General features: G+C 37.6%; 1 protein-coding gene across 2 annotated transcripts; it reads left to right on the plus strand.

The window, feature by feature from the left end:
• On the plus strand, positions 1-24,138 carry fgf10b (fibroblast growth factor 10b). 2 transcript variants are annotated; one of them, XM_034170750.1, is made up of 4 exons: positions 1-506; positions 680-1,254; positions 23,206-23,309; positions 23,570-24,138. In XM_034170750.1, exons 2-4 carry the CDS (start codon positions 804-806, stop codon positions 23,759-23,761), a joined length of 747 nt encoding a protein of 248 aa, XP_034026641.1. In that variant the 5' UTR covers positions 1-506; positions 680-803; the 3' UTR covers positions 23,762-24,138. The 2 variants fall into 2 exon arrangements, with proteins under 2 accessions (XP_034026641.1, XP_034026642.1); XM_034170751.1 differs by lacking the exon at positions 1-506 and having other exon boundaries at positions 557-1,254.
• The last annotated feature ends 1,647 nt before the right edge of the window (positions 24,139-25,785 follow it).

Raw genomic sequence — 25,785 nt, forward strand, 5'->3', positions numbered from 1 at the left:
CGGCCTTCAGGTGAGGAGATCACACCAGAAATCCTCATCAGGAAAAACCAACGGGAACGACTCTGACTCAACCCAAAGGGAGGAAGAGGTCACTCCACACCCCCTCACCCAGCAGTTACTTCAATGCTTTATGAAGGTGGAGTTATTTGGGGGGGTAGAGAGAGAGCAAAAGGAGTTGAGGACAGAGTGAGAGTTACAGAGCAACAGAAGACGGATTATCTGACCTGCGCATGGATTCACCAAACGTCTGCTTTAAGTCTAGTTTGGACCTGTTGTGGGGTGCAGCAGCTATCAAATATTCTACTCATTTGATTTCAGTTGCAGAACTAAAAAAAAAAAACTTTTTAACATGAAGAACCTTTTACCTGGATATTGATGAGCGTTATACATTTGGATTTTTGTTTATGAACAGTTTTCTGGAAATACAAGGACCAAACTCAAGCAACCAGGACAGAAGCTTAAAATTTAGGAAGCATTATAAAGTGGAAACAAAAGGGGGAAATAAGGTTTGTTCTGAGTAATTGCTGTAATTTTTAACAATTTTTTTTCCATACTGACTTTCCAGACTAAAATGTTTTACTCTTGAAAGGAAGCTCACTTGTTGAACATTAATTACATGTGGCTGGAATTATCAAAAACAAGTCAAAGGATTTTATAGGTTTTCTTCTTCGTTCTTTAGTGGGAGCATCTTGCCTATCCTTGACTGTGGAGGTTCTCCTCCCTGCCCTCACAGACCATCCTCGCCCCCAGCAGCATGTCCCAGGCTCTGAGGCTGCCTCTAGTCCTCCACACAGCACACTACCATGACCAGATGGGCTGTTGGAGGGAGTAAGGCTACCGCTGCCTCATCCTGCTCCAGGACTAGCTCAGGGACATCTTCCTGTTCTGGGACCAGCTCCAGATTAAGGTCACCAGCACTGCTCACCTCCCCATCTTTGCCTCTCCTGATAGTCCTGGTAATTTTCATCTTCTCCATACCTGGGTCAGCTTACCATCAGCTCCGCAGAGACAGATTAAGGCTTGCCATACCACGGACTCTCAAGGTCCCACTGAACATCTCTGAGACTGAGGATGTCTTTAGGACCAGGGTCACTGGAGGTCGGACTGGGGGGCCACAGGGTAGGCATGTGCGCAGCTACTGTCATCTCCAAGGGGACATACGAAGGAGGAAGTTATTCTCATTCCAGAAGTTTTTCCTGAGGATCGATGGGAATGGAAAGGTTAATGGAACCAAGAACAAAGACGACCCTTTCAGTAAGTAAGCGTAGCAAAAACAAAACAAAACAAAACAAAAACAAAGAAAGACCCAGAAGCCGAGGAGCTGAGGTTCCCACTGGTGGCCAGTGGCCATTTATGTTTAAATATGTCACCTATTTATGACATACCTAACTCCTACAGACTTCTATGAACTTTCTTTGGATTTTGATGTAAAACCAAAAGCACCTGCTGGTTACTTCAGGCCAGAGATTGATACAAATCATTAATTAGAAAAGTGTTGATTTTAGAGGAATAAAGTAGTTTTGACACTGTAAAAATGACCCAATTCATAAAAACAGTGTGTATGCAGAAATCTCACCCCAAAATACACACTATGACTCAGTGTGACTGCATCAGAGCATACTGGCGGGGAAAAAAAAGAAAAAGAAAAAATCAGCCTCCTCATCGGTTGTCAATTTAGATGGAGCATTCTGGATTAGAGGCATCTTTTTGTTTTAAACCAGACATCCCAGCGGTATCTCTACTGTCCAAACACTCAGCACAATGATGGTAGCTCTAGGTTGGCTTTAAAAGGACCAGAGGCAGATAACCCGGCCATTATCAGGCAGTCTTCACAGCCTAGGGTAAACAGCCCTGATAACACGCATTGAAGAAGCGGACTGAGGGGTGGGGGACTAGGACATGGACACGGACATCAGTCTCATTGATGCTTTTAGTCTTTTTACCCACCAGCCCCCTTTCTGCTCTGTTTCTGTCTCTCTCCCACTCAGATTGCCCGCCTGCTAGCCGGCATTGGACTAATTACATACCCTCGGTCACAGATCAGACGTTTGTTTAAAACAGTTTGACAAACTCACTTGAAGAAACACATCTTTAAAGTGATTACATGTTCTATGTTTCGCCATATCAGTCAGTAAAATGGCATTCTCATTAGCATTCCCACTGAGCTACATGTGTGTGCGCGTCCATCAGCCAGCGGGCACTCACACGCTCCGGTGGGTGTGTGATCACAGAGCAGCCAACAACGACACATGTTCATCTCTGCTCTCATGCTCCCCCTCTTCTGTGTCGTGCATGCCCACAGTGAGTGTATATGGAAGCTGTTAATGTTTCACTTAAGAGAGCTACATCCCACATTCAATCAAGGGGACTTATGGGAAATGGCAAGGGCAGACAAAATGCAGGCCGAGATGTTTGTTTTGACAGCCAGTACGGGTCAACGTGTGTCTTGAAAAGAGATCATCATTTGTAATCAGAACATTATTTGGGAGTTGCGTAAAAAAAAATAAAATAAATAATAATAATAATAAAAAAAGCTTGTTTCACTTTTTTCTTTAAAAAAGAAGTTTCTTCACGAAAAGGAGCTGCTGACCACACCCACTCTCTTATTGGGGGGGGGGCATGTCTCTGATGGCATGTCCCATAAAACATGTGGTTATATAGTACAAAGGCCGAGCATGCCTCACAAAACCAAAAGGAGTCAAAATATGGACTTTCATTACATATGTTACACAAACTGAAAACAAGCCATTTTAGGTCTTAAATTTCTTCATAACAGGGTAGTTTCCATATGTATAGTCCTAGAATTATGGGACTTTGAGGATGTTTGACATGAAATATCAGTCATGCTTTGCTGTAAAGATACAAAATTACAATACTAATTCTTTAAAGTTACCTGATTCAGATTCACCTCATAATAATTGTAGATATGCACCCACTAAACTCATCTGCCTTGATTTTTGTTTGTTTGTTTATTTCTTTGTTTTTAAACCAACCCACTGCTTCTGCACATTTCCGGAGACTTTTCAAAGGGGTGTAAATGGGTTTGAGTTACTGGATGTGAGGTGACCAGGGTGGGTGTTTGGGTCTCTGCAGGTTCATGAATGACATGGCTGAACATTATTTTGGCCACATCAAAGCTGCACATCTTCAGTATCAATGATGGTGCCATAAAAAAAGAGAAGCTGTGCCCTGAGGGAATCTGGGGACACTATGCATGGATTATGTGCCCTGATATCAGGTTCACAGTGTAAAGGATACTACACAACAGCAGCTTCAGTCTCTGGTCCCTGGGGCCAGACATGATCCAAGGGTTGACATCCTTTGTAGACCCCCGATAGAGGCTCAAAGTGATAAAATATCTTGGAGATGACCTGCCTTTTCCTGAAGTTTTACAACGAAGACACATGAAGTGTTGTTTTTGTAGGCATAAAAAGTGATGTGTTTGTGAGGTGTGGGAACGCTGGTTTTGGGTGCTGCCTGTGGCTGGCTCACTGTCTGTTAAAGACCCAGCATTCACCCTCCCGCAGATTTATGGGGATGCCAGTGCAAAACTATCCCACATGGCTTTCCAACCCCCTGGGAGGTTGTGCTGAGGTTATAGACCGGCAGGGAGAGATTATGTTAATGTCAGTTAACTGGGTATCAGCATAGCCTTAGTGTATCACCAAGAATACTACTACAACACCAATATAGACTTTACAGATTCATCTAGAGGTGTGCGTGATTAACAAAAACAGTTAATTATATGCGGCTGTGATGGTGCAAGAGGAAGATTTGCGTGCACGTGTGTGTACACCTCTGTGCTGCATGTGTGCAACAACACGCTTGTGCACAAGGCTCGAGCAGTATGTATCATTTGCATGTGCATGTATGCATGTGTGCGTGCGTGTGCGTGTGTGCGCATTCAACTCCTTTAATCAAAGCAGTAGGTTTTTTGTGTGGGAAACAACAGATGGTGCTCTTATGGAGGTTTGAGGAGAAAGATGTATAGCTTTTAGTGGAGGTGGGGAAGAGGTTGGATATCCCCTCTATGTAAATACACTCAGTGGGGTCCTTATCAAGTGTTATTAGTACATATCCTGATTTATGCCTCTGTCCATTCCATTTTTCAGGATGAGGGGCACAAACCGTAATTTAGACAATAACTTATCTCTTCAAACACCATTTTGTGCAACCACTGCACTTTTTTTTGGGGGGGGGGGGGGGGGGGGGGCAGGAGTATCCAGAGGGAGAAATAATAAGAATTCAATCTGCAGAGCATGGAGTTTTTTGGCATCCCACTGTGGAAAAAAACACCTTTAATTCTTGCTGTTGTGTGGTTCTGTTCCACAAACAATGCAACATTAACTGTTGTAAATCCAAACTGAGCATATCAGATAAGCCACACATTAAGAAAGAAGCTACCAGCCTGCACCAAAAAACTGCTGCTTCCCCACCTCAACAAATTAACCTGGCTGGCTGATGTTAGGCAATATTTCACATCTGTGGTCTGTAAAAGTACCTCCATATGACACAGGGTTGTCCCTTTTGATTCTTTGATGTTTTGCACACTGGCAATTTCCTCTCAACGGCAATTCTCTCCGTGTCATTTCACCCCTAATATATAACTGTATTGTGAAACTGGTAAGGCAGTGCATGCTTAATATGCTTCATTACTATGGTTTCAGAATGTAGAGCAGGGTGGGTGGGGTTAGATCTTCCTCATCTACCAAACAAAACAAACTTGCAAAATGTGTAAAAACAGACTGTGCACCAACAGCAATGAAATTGTCATGTGTAACATTTTAAAAAATTTCTGCTTCTAAATTCATTACTAGCATGTTGCCCATGGGGATCCATGGGCTCTAGATTGGGTAGTGTTTGTAAAATAGGTAGCTGACATTTTTAAGGGTGGTAATAGATTATGCAAAGTTTCTATAATGATTTGGAATGGCCTGTGAGTCCAGAATGTAATTATCAATGACCCATAAGGTGTTGGGCTTGAGGTCAGAAGATCCTTGGTTCAAATCCCCACCTGACTGGAAAATCACTAAGGGCCCTTGGGCAAGGTCTTTAATCCCCTATTGCTCCTGGTGTGTAGTGAGCGCCTTGTATGGTAGCACCCTGACATCGGAGTGAATGTGAGGGATAGCGTCTGATGCAGATGGAAAAGCGCTATATAAATGCAGTCCATTTACCATTTACCCTTGTTCACTGTTGTTACGTAATATCTAATTTCTCCAAAAATATTAGTCCTATCAACTTTCCATTTTCATGGTGTTCATCCTTGAACCAAAATACCTAAGCATACCAAGCGGCAAGTGTCAGTTCTCCCTAGTTTCTCCGTGATCAAAGTTACACACACGCACACACACAGTAAAATTACCAGTGTGAAATTAACACTGACAGTGTACATATGGTCCCACTCTGACCAGGGCAGGGCTACATGTACATTGGCAGTGTTAATTTAACACTGTCAGTGTTAACTTTACACTGGTGATTTTACTGTGCAGGCATGCACATACACAGAGGCCACTTCGTTTTTAATATATATATATATATGTTTTACTGCCCCCTGCGGGAATGGCGTATCAGTCTAGAATGTAATTATCAACATCCATTGTTCACTGTTGTTAGGTAATATCCGTAATTTCTCCAAAATTATTTGTCCTATCAACTTTCTATTTTGCAGCATTCATCCTTGACCCAAAAATACATAAACATACCAAACGGCAAATGTCAGCTCTCCCCAGTTTGTCCGTGATCTAAGCTGTACACACATATGCATACACATACACAGAGACCACTTGGCTTTTAATATATAGAGGATTTTCCACCCCCTGCTGGAATAGCGTCAGTCCAGAATGCAATTATCAACATCCATTGTTCACAGTTTTTTATGCAATATCCATAATTTGTCCAAAAATATTAGTCCTATCAACTTTCCATTTTGCAGCATTCATTCTTGACCCAAAATACATAAGCAAATAGCAAACGTCAGCTCTCCCCAGTTTCTCCATGATCAAAGACATACACACTTTACACTGGTGATTTTACTGTGCATGCATACACGTACACACAGGCCACTGGGCTTTTAATATATAAATATGGCCCAAAAAAGGAGAAAAATATTTGTTTTAAATTTTTTCTGTGATGCAAAATAATCCATGCTGTGTGGCATCTGTAACATCCCAATACTTAACACAAATGACCAATATGTCTAAGTTTATATTAGAGGCTGAAATAGCATTGAATTGTCTAGCTTCTGTCCCATTTAACCCTGAATGTGATATGAAGGAAGCTGTAAGAACAGTAGAGTTGAAGCAGTTACCACATCAACAGTAGGCTCATCAGAAAACTATTCATTCATCATCATTCTACTGTTTTTTGCCATTTTAAAATATTTTTAAAATTTTGCATTTTTAAAAAATCAAAAATTTTCTGCTTTATTTGAGACAAACTGCTTTGGTGCCTGTTTAAGCAAGTTTTAAAAGAGGTCACGATGCACAAACTCTGTAGGTATCTGTTTTTAGTTAGATGTTGGAGTTTCAAGTTAAGTGTCGTCAAAGTCCCACAATTCTGCTCTGCAAGTCAAATTTAGGCCTTAACAGGAACAATTCCTCTATCTATCTATCTATCTATCTATCTATCTATCTATCTATCTATCTATCTATCTATCTATCTATCTATCTATCTATCTATCTATCTATCTATCTATCTATCTATCTATCTATCTATCTATCTATCTATCGATGGGCTATTTATGATTATGTACAAACTTTTAATTTCTGTCATGCATGTGATGAAGATCAAAATTATTCCCTGCAATAATTCAAGACATGTCCAGTAGATAACAGCCTATGGCATATACTGTAAGCAAAACAAAGTTGTGTTTGGATTTATCTTATGCATCAAAGCTAACAACACTTACACTCAGTTTGTTCTCCTGAACAACGAGCTCAGTGGGATGGAAGATAGGCTATCAATATGCAAACCTAGTTTCAATTCCAGCTTTGTTTGACCACTACCTGTCTATGTCCTTGGACAAGGCACTTCGTTGGCATTGTTGTAGTCCACCCAGCTGTAAATGGGTACCAGCCTTGATCGGGGTCGTAACCTGTGAAAGACTTGTGTCTTGTCCAGGGAAAGTCATAGATTCTCTTCCACTTCGTGCTATGGAATCTGAGATGAGCACAAGTAGCATCACGCATCAGAGCATGTGTAGGACTTCTTTCTTTTATCACTGGATTGCCTTTTTATTTTGGTGGGTCCCTTTTACACAATTTTATGAATTATAAGTTGAAATTGATTTATTATTATTTATTATCACCAATAATGTGTATGTTAAGGACAATTGGTGATCTACATAAGTTTGATGAAGTGTTTATGACCCCTTTAAACTGCTTCACAGCAGACATGAGCTTACATTTAACTGCTTTTAAACAGCTCTAAGACAGCAATAAAATGTCCTATACTGATTTCAATCTGGTAAAATCACAGAAATGTTTTTCAACTACCCTCCACCAAGAACACACTGGTTTAAACTGTTATAAAATGTTTATTTTTTTCAAATTGTGTAAAACTAGACATCCCACCCCCTCCCCCACCCACCCACACACACTGGAATTAAACCGATGTAACTTTGGATAAAGTTGTTTTGACTGAATATCTTTCAGCATCAGGGCCCGATTAACCATAGGGGCATGATGGGCAGTTGCCCACGGGCCTCCACAAATAGGGGGCCTCCACAAAAAAATTATTACTATGACAAACCGTCGAATCGGTGTCGTCGACTGTGTCGATGACATTACCAATTCGCAATATTACATCTTACAAGTTACACCAAATGTAACAGTTTCACCATAATAGCTTCAAAACAGTAATAGCTTCTGGTCTTATTCATCGAGTATAATCTCAACCGGAAGTCGGTATTCCCCAATGTTCTATTACTACGCCAACTGGTAAACAATTTTGTCCAAAAATCAATAATTCCCATTTCCTTTTTTCAGCATGAGTGGAAGCCAGCAGCAAGACAGACACAAGGGTGTCAGGACTTTTCAAAGTGGGGCTACAAAGAGAAAGCTGGCCAAAGAGGCCAAAGAGAATTTGATGTCATGAGGGAGATAGACTTTGAACACATTGTGGCTGATTTTTATAAACGTAAAGCTAGAAGAGTTTTGATTTAGGTTTTGTAAGTGATATGTGTGTTTGTATATAATAAAATGTTTTTAAACAAAATTTCATTTTCGAGTTCTGTTACTAATGTGTTATGTTAAGTCGCGCGTACTGTAGGGGCCTCCACACCTCACTTTGCCCCTGGGCCTCCACAACTGTAAATCGAGCACTGTTCAGCTTTGAACTATTTATTTGACAACGAAAGCAATTTAAAGACATTTCTTTAATACTAAGAGATTGTGATTGATCACTTGTTTACTATTTTCTGTGATTTTCCAGACTAAATTATTTACTATAAAAATAGTAGTTGTCAGTGCAAATGATGGTTATCGTAGCAGCATTAAAGAAGAGCTGATTTTCCTACATACTGTTTTCTGAGCTCATTGTTGTGGGCCAAGCAGAGAAGAGTAAATGGAGATTTTGGAGATCGAGTGTGTATTTTGTGTGCAAGTGCACATTCACCTGCTGCAGCATTAACCCTGTGTGTGTCTCGCCCCTGCCTCCGGTGGCTGACTTTGATCAGTGATCATTACAGCCTTTCTAATCCTCACTCCACCCCAAGTCTCACTGTCATGGCTCCTCTGTCCTCCTCTGTTCTGCTTCCTTTCATCCCTCCCATGTTTACAGAGCAGCCAGAGACTGCCATAGATTGTCTTACATTCTCACTCCATACCCGACACTTGATCCTACACAGAAACCAGCTCCTCTCAGATCTTCAATGGCCGTTGTGTCACAGTCCCCACCACCACCTTGCCTCTTCAGACCGCACTGCCCGAGGTGCCACTGTTTGAACTGGAAACTGATACAGTGACGACCTCACAGAGGTGGAGAGAGCCTGCTGGGTTTTTTTAAAGAGGGATTGTTCATTGGGGACACACCTGCACCCTCCACTGTCCACTAATGTAGACAGCTAGCAGCCTTAGAGACCCCCCAGCCACTGGACAGTGGGACTGAGAGTAGATCCGACCACCGCACAAACACTCATCAGACCGAGCAGAAGATGGCAATCAGATCAAAGGACACTGTTGTCTCTCTGGAGCTCGAGACACACCGCCACAGTGCAGTGTGTGTCTGTGCAGATGTGTGTTTATTAGGGCAAAATAACAGAGACACACACACAGGAAGTGAAACAAGAAAGTCCGGGAGTGAAGCATGAAGTCAAACATGGCGTGGGAACCAGGGGGGCTTGTACACGTGCACCAGCACACCATGATACAAGGAGCGTCTGTGTTCAAAGGACACATGAGGACAGTATTCACCTATTAATTTGGAAGCATTGTGGTCTGAGCAGGTGCACAATCAATTTGGCAGTGTTAACACTGCAGCAAGTGCACAATGTTAAATTAACACTGCAGCAAGTGCATATGATCCTACTAAAAATAATGTTAAATTAACACTGCAGCAAGTGCATATGGCCCTATTTAAAATAATGTTAAATTAACACTGCAGCAAGTGCATATGGTCCTATTAAAAATAATGTTAATTTAACACTGCAGCGAATGCACATGGTCCTATTAAAAATAATGTTAAATTAACGCTGCAGCGAGTGCATATGGTCCTATTAAAAATAATGTTAAATTAACACTGCAGCGAGTGCATATGGTCCTATTAAAAATAATGTTAAATTAACACTGCAGCGAATGCACATGGTCCTATTAAAAATAATGTTAAATTAACACTGCAGCGAATGCACATGGTCCTATTAAAAATAATGTTAAATTAACACTGCAGCGAGTGCATATGGTCCTATTAAAAATAATGTTAAATTAACACTGCAGCGAATGCACATGGTCCTATTAAAAATAATGTTAAATTAACACTGCAGCGAATGCACATGGTCCTATTAAAAATAATGTTAAATTAACACTGCAGCGAGTGCATATGGTCCTATTAAAAATAATGTTAAATTAACACTGCAGCGAATGCACATGGTCCTATTAAAAATAATGTTAAATTAACACTGCAGCGAATGCACATGGTCCTATTAAAAATAATGTTAAATTAACACTGCAGCGAGTGCATATGGTCCTATTAAAAATAATGTTAAATTAACGCTGCAGCAAGTGCATATGGTCCTATTAAAAATAATGTTAACACTGCAGCGAATGCACATGGTCCTATTAAAAATAATGTTAAATTAACGCTGCAGCAAGTGCATATGGTCCTATTAAAAATAATGTTAAATTAACACTGCAGCGAATGCACATGGTCCTATTAAAAATAATGTTAAATTAACGCTGCAGCAAGTGCATATGGTCCTATTAAAAATAATGTTAAATTAACACTATAGCGAGTGCACATGGTCCTATTAAAAATAATGTTAAATTAACGCTGCAGCGAGTGCATATGGTCCTATTAAAAATAATGTTAAATTAACGCTGCAGAGAGTGCATATGGTCCTATTAAAAATAATGTTAAATTAACACTGCAGCGAGTGCACATGGTCCTATTAAAAATAATGTTAAATTAACGCTGCAGCAAGTGCATATGGTCCTATTCAAAATAATGTTAAATTAATGCTGCAGCGAGTGCATATGGTCCTATTAAAAATAATGTTAACACTGCAGCGAGTGCACATGGTCCTATTAAAAATAATGTTAACACTGCAGCGAATGCACATGGTCCTATTAAAAATAATGTTAAATTAACACTGCAGCGAATGCACATGGTCCTATTAAAAATAATGTTAAATTAACACTAAAGCGAGTGCACATTGTCCTGTTAAAAATAATGTTAATTTAACACTGCAGTGAGTGCAAGGTTCTATTAAAAATAATGATGAATTAACACTGCAGCGAGTACATATGGTTCTATTAAAAATAATGTTAAATTAACACTGCAGTGAGTGCATATGGTCCTATTAAAATAATGTTAAATTAACACTGCAGCAAGTGCATATGGTCCTATTAAAAATAATGTTAATTTAACACTGCAGCGAATGCACATGGTCCTATTAAAAATAATGTTAAATTAACGCTGCAGCGAGTGCATATGGTCCTATTAAAAATAATGTTAAATTAACACTGCAGCGAATGCACATGGTCCTATTAAAAATAATGTTAAATTAACACTGCAGCGAGTGCATATGGTCCTATTAAAAATAATGTTAAATTAACACTGCAGCGAATGCACATGGTCCTATTAAAAATAATGTTAAATTAACACTGCAGCGAGTGCATATGGTCCTATTAAAAATAATGTTAAATTAACGCTGCAGCAAGTGCATATGGTCCTATTAAAAATAATGTTAACACTGCAGCGAATGCACATGGTCCTATTAAAAATAATGTTAAATTAACGCTGCAGCAAGTGCATATGGTCCTATTAAAAATAATGTTAACACTGCAGCGAATGCACATGGTCCTATTAAAAATAATGTTAAATTAACGCTGCAGCAAGTGCATATGGTCCTATTAAAAATAATGTTAAATTAACACTGCAGCGAATGCACATGGTCCTATTAAAAATAATGTTAAATTAACGCTGCAGCAAGTGCATATGGTCCTATTAAAAATAATGTTAAATTAACACTATAGCGAGTGCACATGGTCCTATTAAAAATAATGTTAAATTAACGCTGCAGCGAGTGCATATGGTCCTATTAAAAATAATGTTAAATTAACGCTGCAGAGAGTGCATATGGTCCTATTAAAAATAATGTTAAATTAACACTGCAGCGAGTGCACATGGTCCTATTAAAAATAATGTTAAATTAACGCTGCAGCAAGTGCATATGGTCCTATTCAAAATAATGTTAAATTAATGCTGCAGCGAGTGCATATGGTCCTATTAAAAATAATGTTAACACTGCAGCGAATGCACATGGTCCTATTAAAAATAATGTTAAATTAACACTGCAGCGAATGCACATGGTCCTATTAAAAATAATGTTAAATTAACACTGCAGCGAGTGCATATGGTCCTAATAAAAATAATGTTAAATTAACGCTGCAGCAAGTGCATATGGTCCTATTAAAAATAATGTTAACACTGCAGCGAATGCACATGGTCCTATTAAAAATAATGTTAAATTAACGCTGCAGCAAGTGCATATGGTCCTATTAAAAATAATGTTAACACTGCAGCGAATGCACATGGTCCTATTAAAAATAATGTTAAATTAACGCTGCAGCAAGTGCATATGGTCCTATTAAAAATAATGTTAAATTAACACTGCAGCGAATGCACATGGTCCTATTAAAAATAATGTTAAATTAACGCTGCAGCAAGTGCATATGGTCCTATTAAAAATAATGTTAAATTAACACTATAGCGAGTGCACATGGTCCTATTAAAAATAATGTTAAATTAACGCTGCAGCGAGTGCATATGGTCCTATTAAAAATAATGTTAAATTAACGCTGCAGAGAGTGCATATGGTCCTATTAAAAATAATGTTAACACTGCAGCGAATGCACATGGTCCTATTAAAAATAATGTTAAATTAACACTGCAGCGAATGCACATGGTCCTATTAAAAATAATGTTAAATTAACACTAAAGCGAGTGCACATTGTCCTGTTAAAAATAATGTTAATTTAACACTGCAGTGAGTGCAAGGTTCTATTAAAAATAATGATGAATTAACACTGCAGCGAGTACATATGGTTCTATTAAAAATAATGTTAAATTAACACTGCAGTGAGTGCATATGGTCCTATTAAAATAATGTTAAATTAACACTGCATTGAGTGCATGGTCCTATTAAAAATAATGTTAAATTAACACTGCAGCAAGTGCATATGGTCCTATTAAAAATAATGTTAAATTAACACTGCAGCGGGTGCACATGGTCCTATTAAAAATAATGTTAAATTAACACTGCAGCGAGTGCATATGGTCCTATTAAAAATAATGTTAAATTAACACTGCAGCGAGTGCATATGGTCCTATTAAAAAATAATGTTAAATTAACGCTGCAGCGACTGCACGTGGTCCTATTAAAAATAATGTTAAATTAACACTGCAGCGAGTGCATATGGTCCTATTAAAAATAATGTTAAATTAACACTGCAGCGAGTGCACATGGTCCTATTAAAAATAATGTTAAATTAACGCTGCAGCGAGTGCATATGGTCCTATTAAAAATAATGTTAAATTAACGCTGCAGCGAGTGCATATGGTCCTATTAAAAATAATGTTAAATTAACGCTGCAGCGAGTGCATATGGTCCTATTAAAAATAATGTTAAATTAACGCTGCAGCGAGTGCATATGGTCCTATTAAAAATAATGTTAAAATAACACTGCAATGAGTGCACGTGGTCCTATTAAAAATAATGTTAAATTAACACTTCAGCAAGAGCATTTGGTCCGATTAAAAATAATGTTAAATTAACACTTCAGCAAGAGCATTTGGTCCGATTAAAAATAATGTTAAATTAACACTACAGCAAGAGCATTTGGTCCGATTAAAAATAATGTTAAATTAACACTGCAGCGAGTGCACATGGTCCTATTAAAAATAATGTTAAATTAACACTGCAGTGAGTGCATATGGTCCTATTAAAAATAATGTTAAATTAACACTGCAGCGAGTGCATATGGTCCTATTAAAAATAATGTTAATTTAACACTGCAGCGAATGGACATGGTCCTATTAAAAATAATGTTAAATTAACACTGCAGCGAGTGCATATGGTCCTATTAAAAATAATGTTAAATTAACACTGCAGCGAGTGCACATGGTCCTATTAAAAATAATGTTAAATTAACGCTGCAGCAAGTGCATATGGTCCTATTAAAAATAATGTTAAATTAACGCTGCAGCGAGTGCATATGGTCCTATTAAAAATAATGTTAAATTAACACTGCAGCGAATGCACATGGTCCTATTAAAAATAATGTTAAATTAACACTGCAGCAAGTGCTTATGGTGCAAATAAAAATAATGTTAAATTAACAATTCAGCAAGTGCATATGGCGCAAATAAAAATAATGTTAAATTAACACTGCAGCGAGTGCATATGGCGCAAATAAAAATAATGTTAAATTAACACTGCAGCGAGTGCATATGGTGCAATAAAAAAAATGTTAAATTAACACTGCAGCGAGTGCACATGGTCCTATTAAAAATAATGTTAAATTAACGCTGCAGCGAGTGCACATGGTCCTATTAAAAATAATGTTAAATTAACACTGCAGCGAATGCACATGGTCCTATTAAAAATAATGTTAAATTAACACTAAAGCGAGTGCACATTGTCCTGTTAAAAATAATGTTAATTTAACACTGCAGTGAGTGCAAGGTTCTATTAAAAATAATGATGAATTAACACTGCAGCGAGTACATATGGTCCTATTAAAAATAATGTTAAATTAACACTGCATTGAGTGCATGGTCCTATTAAAAATAATGTTAAATTAACACTGCAGCAAGTGCATATGGTCCTATTAAAAATAATGTTAAATTAACACTGCAGTGAGTGCATATGGTCCTATTAAAAATAATGTTAAATTAACACTGCAGCGAGTGCATATGGTCCTATTAAAAATAATGTTAATTTAACACTGCAGCGAATGGACATGGTCCTATTAAAAATAATGTTAAATTAACACTGCAGCGAGTGCATATGGTCCTATTAAAAATAATGTTAAATTAACACTGCAGCGAGTGCACATGGTCCTATTAAAAATAATGTTAAATTAACGCTGCAGCAAGTGCATATGGTCCTATTAAAAATAATGTTAAATTAACGCTGCAGCGAGTGCATATGGTCCTATTAAAAATAATGTTAAATTAACACTGCAGCGAATGCACATGGTCCTATTAAAAATAATGTTAAATTAACACTGCAGCAAGTGCTTATGGTGCAAATAAAAATAATGTTAAATTAACAATTCAGCAAGTGCATATGGCGCAAATAAAAATAATGTTAAATTAACACTGCAGCGAGTGCATATGGCGCAAATAAAAATAATGTTAAATTAACACTGCAGCGAGTGCATATGGTGCAATAAAAAAAATGTTAAATTAACACTGCAGCGAGTGCACATGGTCCTATTAAAAATAATGTTAAATTAACGCTGCAGCGAGTGCACATGGTCCTATTAAAAATAATGTTAAATTAACACTGCAGCGGGTGCACATGGTCCTATTAAAAATAATGTTAAATTAACACTGCAGCGAGTGCATATGGTCCTATTAAAAATAATGTTAAATTAACACTGCAGCGAGTGCATATGGTCCTATTAAAAAATAATGTTAAATTAACGCTGCAGCGAGTGCACGTGGTCCTATTAAAAATAATGTTAAATTAACACTGCAGCGAGTGCATATGGTCCTATTAAAAATAATGTTAAATTAACACTGCAGCGAGTGCATATGGTCCTATTAAAAATAATGTTAAATTAACACTGCAGCGAGTGCATATGGTCCTATTAAAAATAATGTTAAATTAACACTGCAGCGAGTGCACATGGTCCTATTAAAAATAATGTTAAATTAACGCTGCAGCAAGTGCATATGGTCCTATTCAAAATAATGTTAAATTAACGCTGCAGCGAGTGCATATGGTCCTATTAAAAATAATGTTAACACTGCAGCGAGTGCACATGGTCCTATTAAAAATAATGTTAACACTGCAGCGAATGCACATGGTCCTATTAAAAATAATGTTAAATTAACACTGCAGCGAATGCACATGGTCCTATTAAAAATAATGTTAAATTAACACTAAAGCGAGTGCACATTGTCCTGTTAAAAATAATGTTAATTTAACACTGCAGTGAGTGCAAGGTTCTATTAAAAATAATGATGAATTAACACTGCAGCGAGTACATATGGTTCTATTAAAAATAATGTTAAATTAACACTGCAGTGAGTGCATATGGTCCTATTAAAATAATGTTAAATTAACACTGCATTGAGTGCATGGTCCTATTAAAAATAATGTTAAATTAACACTGCATTGAGTGCATGGTCCTATTAAAAATAATGTTAAATTAACACTGCAGCGGGTGCACATGGTCCTATTAAAAATAATGTTAAATTAACACTGCAGCGAGTGCATATGGTCCTATTAAAAATAATGTTAAATTAACACTGCAGCGAGTGCACATGGTCCTATTAAAAATAATGTTAAATTAACGCTGCAGCAAGTGCATATGGTCCTACTAAAAATAATGTTAAATTAACACTGCAGCGAGTGCACATGGTCCTATTAAAAATAATGTTAAATTAACGCTGCAGCGAGTGCACATGGTCCTATTAAAAATAATGTTAAATTAACGCTGCAGCGAGTGCATATGGTCCTATTAAAAATAATGTTAAATTAACGCTGCAGCGAGTGCATATGGTCCTATTAAAAATAATGTTAAATTAACACTGCAGCGAGTGCACATGGTCCTATTAAAAATAATGTTAACACTGCAGCGAATGCACATGGTCCTATTAAAAATAATGTTAAATTAACACTGCAGCAAGTGCTTATGGTGCAAATAAAAATAATGTTAAATTAACAATTCAGCAAGTGCATATGGCGCAAATAAAAATAATGTTAAATTAACACTGCAGCGAGTGCATATGGTGCAATAAAAATAATGTTAAATTAACACTGCAGCGAGTGCATATGGTGCAATAAAAAAAATGTTAAATTAACACTGCAGCGAGTGCACATGGTCCTATTAAAAATAATGTTAAATTAACACTGCAGCGAGTGCACATGGTCCTATTAAAAATAATGTTAAATTAACACTGCAGCGAGTGCACATGGTCCTATTAAAAATAATGTTAAATTAACACTGCAGGAAGTGCACGTGGTCCTATTAAACATAATGTTAAATTAACGCTGCAGCGAGTGCACGTGGTCCTATTAAAAATAATGTTAAATTAACGCTGCAGCGAGTGCACGTGGTCCTATTAAAAATAATGTTAAATTAACACTGCAGCGAGTGCACGTGGTCCTATTAAAAATAATGTTAAATTAACACTGCAGTGAGTGCATATGGTCCTATTAAATATAATGTTAAAATAACACTGCAATGAGTGCACGTGGTCCTATTAAAAATAATGTTAAATTAACACTTCAGCAAGAGCATTTGGTCCGATTAAAAATAATGTTAAATTAACACTACAGCAAGAGCATTTGGTCCGATTAAAAATAATGTTAAATTAACACTGCAGCGAGTGCACATGGTCCTATTAAAAATAATGTTAAATTAACACTGGAGCAAGTGCATATGGTGCAAATAAAAATAATGTTAAATTAACAATTCAGCAAGTGCTTATGGTGCAAATAAAAATAATGTTAAATTAACACTGCAGCGAGTGCTTATGGTGCAATTAAAAATAATGTTAAATTAACACTGCAGCGAGAGCATTTGGTCCGATTAAAAATAATGTTAAATTAACACTGCAGTGAGTGCATATGGTCCTATTAAATATAATGTTAAAATAACACTGCAACGAGTGCACGTGGTCCTATTACAAATAATGTTAAATTAACACTGCAGCGAGTGCATATGGTGCAATTAAAAATAATGTTAAATTAACACTGCAGCAAGTGCATATGGTGCAATTGAAAATAATGTTAAATTAACACTGCAGCGAGTGCACATGGTCCTATTAAAAATAATGTTAAATTAACACTGCAGCGAGTGCACATGGTCCTATTAAAAATAATGTTAAGTTAACACTGCAGCGAGTGCACATGGTCCTATTAAAAATAATGTTAAATTAACACTGCAGCGAGTGCACATGGTCCTATTAAAAATAATGTTAAATTAACACTGCAGCGAGTGCACATGGTCCTATTAAAAATAATGTTAAATTAACACTGCAGCGAGTGCACATGGTCCTATTAAAAATAATGTTAAATTAACACTGCAGCGAGTGCACATGGTCCTATTAAAAATAATGTTAAATTAACACTGCAGCGAGTGCTTATGGTGCAAATAAAAATAATGTTAAATTAACAATTCAGCAAGTGTATAATGGCGCAAATAAAAATAATGTTAAAGTAACACTGCAGCGAGTGCATATGGTGCAATTAAAAATAATGTTAAATTAACACTGCAGCGAGAGCATTTGGTCCGATTAAAAATAATGTTAAATTAACACTGCAGTGAGTGCATATGGTCCTATTAAATATAATGTTAAAATAACACTGCAATGAGTGCACGTGGTCCTATTAAAAATAATGTTAAATTAACACTTCAGGAAGAGCATTTGGTCCGATTAAAAATAATGTTAAATTAACACTGCAGCAAGTGCATATGATCCTACTAAAAATAATGTTAAATTAACAATTCAGCAAGTGTATATGGCGCAAATAAAAATAATGTTAAATTAACACTGCAGTGAGTGCATATGGTCCTATTAAATATAATGTTAAAATAACACTGCAGCGAGTGCACGTGGTCCTATTAAAAATAATGGTAAATTAACACTGCAGTGAGTGCATATGGTCCTATTCAGAACTGTGTTAAATTAACTGTATCATAGTGTAAACTAAATCTATGAATGCTGATCAACTTGATTTAACGGGTTTTAATAGAGTTGACCTCGTACTACAATAGCGTTGCTTTAATACAGTAATGACTGAGGCCATATGCACACCCCACAGTGTTCACTTAACACTGACACATGTGTTGGGGGGCAGCTAGGACCACTCCTTTGCCCCTCTGCCTGAACAAACCCAAAACAACTTTTTTAGGGTCCTTATGACTCCAAGGCACAGTCAAGATCTTCCCAAAAATAAAAACTGGACTCAAGCCTGATATTCCAGATGGTGTCCAAAATAGCCATTTCTTCATCATATTACCTCACTTTCAAAAATATTCCATGAGAGGAATGTTTTAGGTCACATTAAATACATTTGTGTCTAAATTATTTCATTCATACTTGCCACCAAACATCTGTTTTCTATTAAAATGTCCCTAAAACGCATCATACAACAAAAACTATAATTAATAATAACAGAATGGTATATTGTTCCCAGATAAAATCCAAAATATACATGGCTATTCATTATTACTTAAAAAAAAAAAGCCTTTCATTCTTCCTTGACAGTGTTGCTCGTATGATGTCCAGTACTTTGAACTAGTTTTAAAACCTTTGATGGAGCCACTGCTTTGAAATGCCTGCTGTCGGAAAACTGTATTACAGATTTTATATAACAAGGGACACATTCAATAAAACTTTAAAAATACCAATATGTTAGGTAAACCACTGATTCTGAACAGTGATTTCTTCCAACCCTGCTTTAAACAAAGGTCAGGTCAGGTGTGGGAACATGCAACGGTACCGAGTGGTGGGCACAGTTTCGCTAATCCGCTAACTGCTAATTATCAAAGCTAATGTTTTCACTATCAGATTAGCTTTTCAGATAATTTTGAAAACCATTAGTGGATTAATTATCTTCTGATAAATTTTGCTCCAATAATTTTTAGACCTGCTAAGATATTTTTGCAGGCGTGGTGAGCAAAGCTTAATAGAAACATTTATGAAGTGGGACATCAAAGATTTGTGTACCTACCCGTTAAATGTTTTGTGGCAGATGTACAATTCTATCCTCTACAGAGGAGACAAAGGAGAACTAATCACAAAAAAGAAAAAAAAAAAAAGCTCATTTCACTTGACTACTTTACTGATTCACCGGCAATATCACTCAAGTCATCCAGAGACATACAGTTTTAACTTATGGCTAAAATTTTAACCAAACTAATTTCGGACAAGTTATTTAAATTAACGTCACTTCTAAAGTAGTATAAAGTGAAAATATCAGATATATGTTTTAGTTTTAAAGTACTGCTGTAATTTTGAAGGTTTTAGTGTGGACATGCTGTCTCCACAAAGTGCATTATGGATAATCTCATTACATTCACAACAGGAGAAATGTATTTGAGATTCTCTGATCAGGCTCCACACGGACAACAGCATTAAACCCTTTGTATATTGTGCTTAAAACTCTCGAGAATATATTCTCTGGGTTTATAGACGATATTGTGTTTGTTTTATGTAAAAATGCCATAAGAAGCTCAGGTTGCTTCTCCATTATTTTCAACTGGAATCATTGTAAGCTGCAATTGCTTCCTGTTTGCTCTTTAAAGTCTTCCTTATGTCAAACACTGTGTGTCCTCTTTGTTCCAGAGTAATACATATAAGATGTCTGAAATTCGGTTTGCATTCATTAAATTCCACGCATCTTAAATGTAGCAGACACAGACGGAATATTTATTTGAAATATTTGTTTTAGCAAGTTTTCATGGTCTCTACTACCATCTCCTGGCCAGTAGTGTTCATAGCAGTATTCGCCCTAAGTATTGAGATATCTCATAATCCTTTGCGTGTCAGAGAGTTGCAGCCTCTTACTGCAGCTGATGAAAAGAAATAAAAATGTACATTTTGGTTGTATAATGTTCATTTACAATTGTCGTCGTGGATTCTCTCTGTGCAACTCTCTGACGTGCAAAGGATTATGGGTTAGGGTCTGAGCGTCTGGACGCCAGTAGATGGCAGTGTTCTATGCATTTTGACCCCGGTTATATCAGATGGTTGTCTCATCACAACTTGACTTTTGGCTTTTGCAAATGGCTTTTTTTTTTACAAATAAAAAAATGGCAATTTTACAAAAGCACATTTATATGTCAACACCAACACACACCTCACATTAACGTGTTGGTTTTTACATACAATGAATGAGTCAACCAATCAGTGTTAGCGGAGGCTCATTTTACACATAATGTTGTGAAAGTGTAGTGACACGGACCCACAACAGGGGGCGCAAATGAACGGTCAATAGATGAGCTAAAAAGTAACAATTTAATGTTGTGAAGGTGCACAACAAATACACAGACAATCTCAGAATCTGATAACAGTCAATCCACAAAGGTGACGTGTGGGCAGGCTCGAGGATAGAAGACGTCTGTCCTGAGAAGAGCCGGAACCACACGATTTCCGCCGCCACCGAACCTGGTGAATACTGGAGCCGCCAAGTCCCGAATTCCCAGGTGATCACCGTCCCCGACTGTCGGATCTGGTACTGCTGGCGAAGAACAAAGACAGTCAAGTGTGGGTGTGTGTACACCCCGTAACAACAACGGTGGGAATGCCACCTCCACCTCTAACACACACTTGTGCAGCGTCTGTGTGACCACTTATCTGACGGACGTAGGACGAAACAGTCGCGACCCACGCCGGTCCTCTGGTTGACAGCTGCAAAACAATAGCTCTTGGAATCAATACAGGCAGAGAAAGTTACCTCCATAGAAGTACGATATCTCGGCAACGAGGTGGAGATGACGTCTGGTCTTTATGGAGTGAGACGCTGTAGAGTAGATGGGTGACAGCTGTCAAGAGATAATGAGTGACAGCTGTCACCCCCGGCTGTGTCCGTGGCGGCAGCGCCCTCTCGTGCCTGAAGACTGCACTTCAGGCAGGGTGCCCTCTGGTGGTGGGCCAGCAGTACCTCCTCTTCTGGCGGCCCACACAACACATAATCCCTTTGGCATCTGTCTGTTTGTTACAGAACTTCAGAATTAGTGCATTATTTAAAATTAACAGATATGTGTTATATTTTAACTTTGTACAAATGACAGAATTGACATTAATGGAGTTATTCTATCTGGATTCATTTGTTTTATAAATTAAAGCTATTAGTCAAAACTGCTTTATTTTCCAAGACCTCTGCCTCACAGTGACACTGCTGTATACCGTTAAAGAATAATGACATATTTTTTTGTGTGTGTAGGTAGAGTTGAGCTTAGCTGCTCCTCTTAACTGCTGCAAAGCAGTAATGGTGATATGTAGTAAACAGAAGCTTCCAGCAGTGGACAGGGCACAGAAAGTCAGCACTTGTTAGTAGTTGCAAGTGTACCAGAGATAATCCTGGCAGTTATTGGTTAGCTGTAGCTTCCAATAATTTTTTTGGGGTGGTTTAGCTTTATAAAAAGATAACTTTTCAGTTAGCTGTTTAGCTGTTATCAAAGCTAACTCTTTGGTTACCTGTGCCCACCACTGACGGTACCTCACGCCACCGCATCTATCCACCACACTGCAGAGCCACTTTGGGTCCTGGATAGCAACCATCCAGGCATGCAGACACCACCTCTCAAAAGTAACTGTCTATTGTATTTTCCATAGTATCAGTCACAGGTTTTGTTTTGTTTTTTGTTCACTAGTGTAGTCCTGTGAGTTATGCCAAAAATAAATAAATCATGTGTCTGTTATTATCATCATCATCATCATCAATAATAATAATAATAATAATAATAATAACAATAATAATTTATAAAGAACCTTTCCAGGACTCAATGCACTCAACAAAAGTTCCAATAATAAAAGTACACTATAAAAATGCACAAAAATCCCAACTTAGAGTTGATTAAAAATATCAAATGGACTTACATTTTTATTGTAGCATTTCCAGTGTTGTGTGTCAGCAACCTGTGTTCATCTGCATCAAATAACATCCACAATTTGACCCACTTGTTTATTTTTGGAATTTAAAACTCATTAACTGCCATCTGGTGTTTCATGATGTCCCTGCTGCAACAAATACACATCCAATATGTTGTCTATCAGGCAGTTGTTTGTCTATACTGCTTATTTTTAGAATTTATAAGTCCTTATGTTAAGTAACAGTACACACTGTGGTGTGCACATGTGCTACACTGAGCAGCATATGTGCTATTCAGTGTAGCATATTGTCCATTGTTAAACTCACTCCCAGCCAAACCTTGTGTTTAAAAGTAAGTTCAAAATACAGAAAAAAAAAATGTGTGAATTATACTCCAGAAATTATGGTAGGTGAAAGGTGTATCCCTGTATCCCTGTGGCCATCACCAGCCGCTGGTGTCCTCACGACGGAAGAACCTGCATGCTAGATTATACCCAGACAAACACACCACATGGCCAAAATGTTGTATCTGACGTTCTCTCAAAATGTAAGCAATAGTCCTGATCTTAGTCTCCCAAAGTAACTGTTTGTTTGACACGTCATTCCAGTGGTACCCAAACACATATTGGAAAATTCTTTCACTGCTTTTAATCTCATTCAACACTTTGTCTTCATACAACATCTTCTTTCTTTCTTTGTTCCCTGAATCTTAGGTATTCTGGAAATCACGTCGGTGGACGTGGGAGTGGTGGCCGTCAAAGGGCTGAACAGTAACTACTATCTGGCTATCAACAAGAAAGGAGAGCTGTACGGAACGGTTAGTGTCCAGGTCAAAGGTTAATCTGAACAGCGATGTTCGTGAGATTCTTCCGTCCTTATCAAAAGAGACCTTATATTTACCTCTCTCTAACCGCTGGATGCTCTTAGGCACACTGTAGTGTGCACACACAAAGTATGCAAATTAAATCAACATGGAATAAAAAAATGTCAATATGTAGAAACACATCAGATCAGTTTTGCTTTCATCACATCACGTCAGGGATAAAACATTCAAACGTGACGCCTGCTGTTTTCTAGAGAGAGTTTGGTGTCGACTGCATGCTGAAGGAGCGGATTGAGGAGAATGGTTACAACACGTATGCATCAGCCAAGTGGCGGAACAAGAAGCGACAGATGTTTGTGGGGCTAAACGTCCACGGGAAACCGCTGAGAGGGAAGAAAACCCGCCGGAAGAACACGGCCACCCACTTTCTTCCAATTATGGTCTGAACTGGAGAATGCAGCACTGGACACTGATATTTACTCCAAAAAAAGATGTAAAATAAAGACACTCACTGACTTCTACTTATTCGAAAATAAGGCACTAACACTGTTCCACACACAAGTGGTCCCTGCTCTTGACTTTGAGATGTACTTTGCTCGGAGGAGAAGATGATAATCTATGTTTTCTGTGGCACTGGATGCAATATTTATCCTTTTGTCTGTGCCAAACCAGAATGCAACCAGTATGTGTGTGTGTGTGTGTGTGTGTGTGTGTGGGTCTGTATGTGTGTATTTGTGAGAACAACCCAGAATATACTGTCCAATAATCCAAAACTGTTCCAAACTATTATTTATAATCCACTCTCTGCTGAGAGTCATTCCACCAAAGTTAATCCACATAAAAAAATGAAATGAAAGCTCTGACATGATTACTCAGTTTATCACGGTACTATTAAATAATATAGAATACAACACATTTAATGCATACATCTCATACTTAACCACTGTGTTTGGACTGTACTGTAATGATTTATTTATTTTGTGAAATATTTAACTAGAGAGGAACACTTACCAGCATTTTTTTTTTGCTTTATGTACTTTTTATAGGGGGATTATTATGTGAAAATAAAACATAATTTTCTCCTCTGTAAAGGCGTTGTGTTATTTTATACCTGCAGGTACCACAGACTGACCTCACGGTTGAGGAAGTTCTGGAAAATGTTGCAATTTCTCCCAAGTGGCGAGCAGCCTTGGTGGCCATTCTGGTCATGGTAGGGCTTATCTGACTCTACAAGGAAGGATGCCAGAGGCACAAAAGGCAACCATTACTGCCAGACACATTCCTTATGGCAACTATTGCACAAGATTAGTTCCCAAACAAACAGGAACCCTTCAAACTAACCACTTCAGCATGGCAGGATGGTGAAATCTGTGACCGTAGAAAGAAACTGACATCACTTCCTAATATTACCTGATTACTGTGGAGCTGCAACAACCCTCATCAGAAGAGGCTGCATGGAGGAAACACCTGTTTAAAGTCACTGGACCCTATCTTGTTACAGGTGCAAAGGAGAGCACAGGGCAGGTGTAACTGCTAGTTTCCAACCAATGTTGTCATTTTCCCAGCACCTGTGTTGCATAATCGTCAAAAGTACTTGCACTCACCTGTGGGCCCAGGTACATGTTGATGTTACTGGGTGCAGTAATGGTGCACTGCTACTGTAAAGTAAAATGAAGCTAGTTATATGGTCCAATAGTCAGATGCACCTTACAGAGGGGGGTTCACATTACATGATTGCACTATGCGTGCACACACTGGAATGTACATTAAACTATAAATAAGATAAAAAATTTCATTGAAACAAACATGAAAAACTAAATCAGTCATTCCCAAAATTAAGAATGCCGGGGCCCACTTTGAAATCTAAAAATCATCTGGAGCCCACCCAAAGCTTGAATCACATGAGACAAAGATGAAGTATTTATATATTATATTAAACTAGGTCTGGTAAATGAAGAATAACACATAATATAAATCCCACTATTGTGTTTTATTACCACTGACTGGTTTTAATTAATCCAATATTTTAGGTAATTTTATACTTCATTAGAAAATTGAAAATTTGAATCTTTGATTATTTATTTACAAATGATTACTTATTGACCAATGACTGTTTTTTAATCTTTGATGTTTGTTTTATGGGCAGCATGGTGGTATAGCACTGTTACCTCATAGCAGATTCAGATTCAATTTATTATTATACCCTTGGGTAAAATTAGTTTACAGTGAGTGAGTCATCTTTTTTGATAAACACACAGCAAAACACAGAACAAGACAAAGCAACAACAGTGCTAAAAAGCTAAAAGAACCACAAGGATGGCCCCAAAGTAGAATAAAAGCAAGATGAGTTAAAACATCAGTAGATAAAGTGTAAAAACATATCATACAGAGGCAAAAGGATAAAAAACTAAAACAAGAAGGTCATGGGATCAATTCCCACCTATGGTCTTTTTGTGTGGTGTTGTGTGGG

The sequence above is a fragment of the Thalassophryne amazonica genome, chromosome 5, assembly GCF_902500255.1.
Source record: "Thalassophryne amazonica chromosome 5, fThaAma1.1, whole genome shotgun sequence".
NCBI classification, from domain to species: Eukaryota; Metazoa; Chordata; class Actinopteri; order Batrachoidiformes; family Batrachoididae; genus Thalassophryne; species Thalassophryne amazonica.

Coding starts and splice junctions, on each gene's coding strand:
- fgf10b (XM_034170750.1), top strand. CDS start 804: ATGACCAGATGGGCTGTTGGAGGGAGTAAGGCTACCGCTGCCTCATCC. Junction 1,255..23,205: donor GAACAAAGACGACCCTTTCA/GTAAGTAAGCGT, acceptor CCTGAATCTTAG/GTATTCTGGAAATCACGTCG. Junction 23,310..23,569: donor AAGGAGAGCTGTACGGAACG/GTTAGTGTCCAG, acceptor GCTGTTTTCTAG/AGAGAGTTTGGTGTCGACTG.